Raw genomic sequence first — 7,027 nt, forward strand, 5'->3', positions numbered from 1 at the left:
AATAATATACATAAATTATTGTGAATCTCACAGATGATTATTACGGATAAAAAAAATCCCTATTAATATTTAACACTACATATAATATAATCTAGATTTTAGTTGATAAGAAAAAATTAATAAAATTTAATTTTTCAGATATTGGTAAAAACTGTGGCCGTCTTAATCATTTATTAATTTCTTTCATTGCACACATTGGTCAAAAACCTATAAGAAATGCGTTATTTTTGTACAACAATTTATACAATAATATTATTTTATTTTTTTAAAATTATATCATTTATTACATTTTATATTTCTCTCTTTTCCTATTAATTAATTGCAAAATTTAATAATTTACTATACAATCAATTAATATATTTTTTTACTGAACAATTAATAACATTTCTCAACTTATATTATATATTTATATTTCTACCTGACAATTAGTACTACCTGACCACATCAATCAATGCCTTTCTCTTTCTTTGTCAGTGTGGGGATGCTTCCCTCTTCAGTGGGGACAGTTGACTAGCCAAGTGAAAAAGCCAACGAAGAAATTATTGGGAGCAATAATGGTGGGTCTGATAGAGAAAAAATAGGAAAGAAAATCGAAATTTTTATAAATTTTGAGTGAATCCCATACTTTCATCTCTTTACCTTAAATCAAATATTTTTTTTTTTCTCTTTCATTCTTTTCTTTTTTCTCCAACCAAACAATCCCTAAAAATCTTGTGCTTTCCTCGTAACTTTGAAGCCTCTATATATACCACCTACTCCATATGGAACAACAAACAATTTTTAAATATACCTCCAAACCAGAGAGTGACAAAGTCTCTATGAGGAACAAACTTCCACACCCTCTCTGTCTTTTCCTTTTGATTTCCCTGACCTTGTTTGCGAAATCAGATGCAGGAAGCCTTGTGGTATATTGGGGCCAAAATGCAGGTGAAGGCCAATTGACAAAAACATGCAAAACAGGACTCTTCCACATTGTCAACATAGCATTCCTCTCAACTTTTGGCAATGGTAGTCAACCTCAAATCAATCTTGCAGGCCATTGTTCCCCTGCATCAAAGGGTTGCAAAAGGTTAGGCAAAGATATCAAGAACTGCCAAAGGAGAGGCATTAAGGTATGTGGTGGATCTACATGTAGTGGAGGATGTGCAAACAATATACACCCTTGACTTTGATAAAATTATAAGTAAACATATTGAGTTTTTGTATTTTATCCTCTCTATTATCATATATTTGAATCAATTATTCCAAGTTTCCCACTCTTCAGTATTTTTTATTCATAGTATTAGTATTTGAAGTCAAATTTGTTTTTTCCTTAATATTATCATTTATGATGTATTAAAATCTTATGATTTTATCATTAATTATGTCCTTATATATATTTACAAGCACGATGATAATTATTATTAGTTATCATTTTTTTAAAAAATAAATTAGCTCTACTAACTCAGAATCTTGAATTTGTCACTCATTAAGGTTATGCTTTCCATTGGGGGTGGCACCAACACCTACTCCTTGTCATCCCCAGATGATGCTAGACAAGTTGCAGACTACATTTGGGACAACTTCTTGGGAGGGAAATCAAACTCTAGGCCTTTTGGGAATGCCATATTGGATGGAGTGGATTTTAACATTGAAAGTGGTGAACTACACTATGCAGCACTTGCTTATAGGTTGCATGACCATTATGCTGGTTCTAAAAAAAAATTCTACTTAACTGCTTCACCACAATGTTCATTCCAAAACAACTTACTTCATGGAGCACTCACCACAGGCCTTTTTGACCATGTTTGGATTCAATTCTACAACAATCCTCAATGTGAATTTACCTCTAAGGACCCCACTGGGTTTAAGAGTGCATGGAATCAGTGGACCACATCAATTAATGCTGGCAAGTTCTTTGTTGGACTTCCTTCCTCACATGCAGCAGCTAGAACAGGTTTTGTGTCATCACATGCTCTCATAAATAATTTGCTGCCTATAGTTAGGTCACCTAAATATGGTGGTGTTATGCTTTGGGATAGGTATCACGATTTGCAATCTCGATATAGTGGTAAAATTAGTGGAAGCGTTTAAGTGCTCCACTTATTAAATAGAAGTTTTAAGGATTCTAGGAATTATTTCAAATAACTGTTGTAGAATATCTTCAATTTAAATATAAGTAATTTATTTTCAGTTTTTTTATCTTATTTTAATTTATTTTTATAATTTCTTATCATAATTAAACAAATTCATATGTATTTTGCTTATAATTTTAAATAACTCTTAAATTATTTCTCTTAAATAATCCTTAAATGTTATGAATTTTTTTAGTATAAGCAATTGTTGCTAATATAAGTAACCTAACTTAATTTTAAATAACTTAATATGACACGGAGATCATTTTTAATGATAAAAATATTAAATAATAATATCTAAAAATAAATAATTTGTTAAGTAATCGGTATTGAATTTACTCTTAAATAGTTAGTTTTAATCCTATTTTCTTGCATTGTGATTAAATGTGACAAAATTTATTCCAATGTAAATAAATGTGTGCGCTCACACATGCATTGTTAATGTGTGACTCTAACTCAATAATTGCCGAACTCAAAATGATAGCTATTTATAATTATCCCACTTGATTAGGCGGTGCAGTATAATTTTTTTACTTGACTGCAGCTTGCAAGTTGTAAATATTAATACATCTTTGGCCCTCAACAACTTAAATGGCACCATGCTTCACTTTTTCTTAATAATTAAGAAAGGGGCAGAGCAAATTAAGGTTTGAAAGGTTGCCGTGTGGTGCATGAAGCAATTATAGTGAATTTTTAGTATTGATTTTATGCCATAATTAAAATTCATAGAGGTTCTTGGGAGGTACTATGTGTATTGGGAATTTGAGTATAGTATGTTTGTAATTCTCAAAATTCATCATCAATTGGACATTTGCTTACTCTTGACAAATCTTGTGTGTGCGTTTCTTTTTTATATATGTCGGTTATATAACTTGTTATTTGTGCTCGTTTGGATAGGATTAGATAAGATAACTATCATATCATATATTGTTGTAATCAGTTGTTTGGTGCATCAATAAGATATAATTTTTTTTATCCTATTGACTATCATATCTTGTTAGTGTAAAATATTTCTTATACATCTTGAGGGGAGAGTTGATCTTAGAAAGCAACAAGTTAGGATACTCGCTCTCCCTCCCTCCTCCGCCTTCATCACTATCACTGTTGTAACGATTCGCCTCGTTGCTACGATATCATCATTCTAAACCGTGAGAATTTTAATTTTTAAATGAAAACTCTGTTAATTTGCTTATGAAAAATGAACGTATTTTTTTTCGATATACATTCACCAAACAATACACCATTACTTAAGTGAATACACATATATATAGGAATAGTAACTCAGTACACACCATTCACATAACGAAAAGTAAATTTGTTCATACATATAATTAAATTTGTGATTTACATCTTTAATTCAACAAAAAGAATCATGGAACCAACTATGGAAGAGTTGATTAACAAAACACAACTTTCTCCCAAAATAATCCCAACGTTATCACGTCGGCTCGGCGGCTCCATAGAAGAATCTCACTTCTCGTACTCTACTACTGTCATTCTGCTCCCATGAACAAAGGTTGGCGATCATCACAGGTAGTAACCACACGGTACAAAAATTGCGAGAGTTGAGTTTATTATAAAAGAAATTAATACAAAGATCAAATAATCACAATTAGTAAAAAAAACATTAACAAATATCATAAACTTACACAAATATTCACTAGTCCAACACACAGTCAACAAATAGTCATCATCAGTTCATAGTTCCAATCAATCATGCTCAATATGATGCATGCACCTGACCTCAACTCTTAAATGCAATGTGGTACCATCCCCAAGGAAATAGCCTAAGTGTGTCCACATGACAGTCTCACTTAGGAAAACTAGGCAGTAAGTGTCAAGGTCACCCTGTCGTGCATAGGCAACTCCCCCTCCCCCCCCCCCCCCCCCACACGGTGATCAGCCTGAGTCTCAGGGGAGTTCCAAGCCAAGTGACATGCCCCCAAGTACAAGTATCCCTCTTCATGAGAAACTACAAGTACTTACTGACAAAGTTTATACTATTTCCATGTCATATGAAGTATGAAACATGGGCACCATCAATGCACTGGCCGTGGATAATTAAAGATTCTAAGCCATCCCCCTCCAGAGATGCTTAAAACTCTTTAACCACTCTAATTTCCCCACCAAGGATATCCAAAAGGTCACTGCACCCCCCATGTACATACACAACATACAACATATGAAACATGGGCACCATCAATGCACTGACCGTGAATAATTAAAAATTCTAAGTCATCCCCCTCCAGAGATGCTTAAAACTCTTTAACTACTATATTTCCCCCACCAGGGATATCCAACAAGGTCATTGCACCCCCATGTATATACACAACACACACCTTATGAAACATGGGCACCATCAATGCACTAACCATGGATAATTAAAGATTCTAAGTCATCCCCCTCCAAAGATGCTTAAAACTCTTTAACCACTCTATTTCCCCTACCAGGGATATCCAACAAGGTCACTGCATCCCCCATGTACATACACAACATAACATCATCACAATGCATTTTCAACATCATCAACATTTCATCTCAATATCATTCTCAACATCAACATCATCTCATCTCAATGACATTAACAATAACAACATCATCATCTCATATTAACACAATCATCAATAACAACATCAACTCATGTTAACATAGTCATCAATAACAACATCAACTCATGTTAACATAGTCATCAATAACAACATCATCTCATATCAATATTATCATAAACATCAATGCCACCTCATATCAATTAATGTCATCAATAGAAATATCATCAGTAAGTCACACTCCGCATATACATATATAGTTCATGCCTGAGATTCACACTCCCCAGGTCTTCAGACAACACAAGTCTAATAAAAACAATAATGTTATTAATCAATAATAGATATATCGCATCCCATTAGTCAAAAATATTGTTTTCTTGAAAATCTGCATGCAACAGGGACAAGCATACATCCCCATAGTTAGGTTCCCTGACCCCATCTATGGTATTAAAAGGCGTAAATTATAATAAACTCTCATCACCTATCGTGAGCTCTACGTCAGTTTCTCTTTGTGTCGATTAGAGACCTCTCTCATTCACATTCGTCAGTCCAAAAGCAAGGTTCTATATACCAAATTGAAAGAAATTTAGTATAGATTTCAAAAACATGGTTAATGACAACATTCGGAGTCAAATACCCCTGTTAAAACACAAAGGGCTGAAGGGTGTTTCGGATTCTACTAAAAGGAGATATCATTTTAAAATTCTGATCACACCAATTTGACCGAGGTTCAGTGAAGGTCACAGAAATAACATCAACGTTATAAAAAGATAACTTTTACAATGTCTTATTCTCAAGGGTTTTTCAAAGGAAGTGTAAAAACACCCTATTACAGTACCCAAAACACAAGAGACACTAAGAGAAACTCAAACTAACTAAGAGAAAAGCTTAGAAGTCAAGATTACCTCAGAGAAGCTTTGAAATGGAGGATTGGGGAAATTTTCTCCACCGAATCCTTGAGGAGGATTCTGAGGATTCCGCTCCGATTAAAATGTTCCTCTTGGTGTAGGGATTCGGCGACAAGCAACGGTGGCTCGTGGCGGCCACCAGTGGTTGTGGGTGGTGGAGAAGGAGGTGTTAGGATTTGGGTGGCGTTTGGAGAGAAGGAGAGAGTGAAAATCATATTTTTCACGCTGAAGAACATATATATAATCTGCAGATCTCGCTTAGCGAGCTTGTCTCGCTAAGCGGAAGTCCACTTTTCACGCTTAGCGCAACTTCCTCTGCACTAGGTCTCACTCAGCGAGCCAACTCTCGCTCAGCGCAATTCCCTCTCAGGTTGGAATTGCGCTCAGTGCGCCCCTGCTCGCTCAGCGTAATTCCTTCTCGGGTTGGAATTGCGCTTAGCACGCCCTTCTCGCTTAGCGAGACATCAAAAGTTGTTGTTTTCAAAATCCCAACAGTCAGACTGTGTAGAAATGTCTTAGGAAGCTCCAGACAAAATTTGAGATGATCCAACGGTTAACGAATTTGGGATCACGATTTTACTGAAATAGGTTAAGGCAAAATTTGAAATCTCATAATTTCAACTTAGCTCAACAAAACTCCACATAACTCAACATCCACATCAAGAAATTCACACATGACTAATTCAAGCCATACCTCAACTCATTCAAGTCAACCATATAGTCAAATAACACGATAAATACAATTAAATGTCGATTTATAATTAGTAATATTTCAGGGTGTTACAACTGTCACTACCACTATAACTGCAACTATCACCATCGTCATTACTTTTGTTGCAACCATTGCCATTGTCACCAACCCTATCATCAATGTCGTTGCTTTCACCACCACCACCCTTATCACTGCTTCCATAGTCGCCACCACAATCACCATCACCACCACCACTGTCATTGCACCCTCACCGCCATCTCTATCATAGCAACCTCCTCCATTATCATTGTCGTCACCACCACCACCATCACCACTGATGCAATCCTACCCCGCAAGGGCATTGGATAGAAGACTCCAAGAAGATTGGGTCAGAGATGCAAGAGAAAGCCCTAGGGTTCTCATGAGCCTTAGGGTAGATTTCGAGCCCATGGGCTAAGTATGAGCCTGCTTATCTTTGTACATATTAGATTAAGGTTTTATTATTTTTGGGCCTTGTATTTAGGATCCATAATATAGGTAAGGTACCCTAAAAATGTAGGATTTTTCAGCCCTTGTATTTTAGGGCACCTAGACTAGTTTTTGTATTAGGGGTAATTTTGTAATTTCACATGCATTAAGTGAATATTTGATGTGTGTGGTTGGAAATAAATTTAATTGAATTGGGAGAAGCCCAATCCAATTAAATTTTAGAGGGGGAGGTCATCATTTACTTGCTACACCCCATTGCCACATCATATAGTCACACTT

At 35.3% G+C, this 7,027-nt stretch overlaps 1 protein-coding gene across 1 annotated transcript; it reads left to right on the plus strand.

The window, feature by feature from the left end:
- Positions 1 to 687: 687 nt before the first annotated feature.
- Positions 688 to 2,181, plus strand: LOC114399707 (basic endochitinase-like). The gene is made up of 2 exons (XM_028361921.1): positions 688 to 1,112; positions 1,474 to 2,181. The coding sequence occupies exons 1-2, from the start codon at positions 762 to 764 to the stop codon at positions 2,071 to 2,073; spliced, it is 951 nt and encodes a 316-aa protein (XP_028217722.1). The 5' UTR covers positions 688 to 761; the 3' UTR covers positions 2,074 to 2,181.
- The last annotated feature ends 4,846 nt before the right edge of the window (positions 2,182 to 7,027 follow it).

The sequence above is a fragment of the Glycine soja genome, chromosome 19 (genome assembly GCF_004193775.1).
Source record: "Glycine soja cultivar W05 chromosome 19, ASM419377v2, whole genome shotgun sequence".
In the NCBI taxonomy this organism is placed as follows: Eukaryota; Viridiplantae; Streptophyta; class Magnoliopsida; order Fabales; family Fabaceae; genus Glycine; species Glycine soja.

What these genes read in the sequence shown, in the direction of transcription:
- LOC114399707 (XM_028361921.1), top strand. Translation starts at nt 762, where the DNA reads ATGGAACAACAAACAATTTTTAAATATACCTCCAAACCAGAGAGTGAC. An exon ending in GCCAAAGGAGAGGCATTAAG is followed by an intron (nt 1,113 to 1,473) that starts GTATGTGGTGGA and finishes TCACTCATTAAG; the next exon opens with GTTATGCTTTCCATTGGGGG.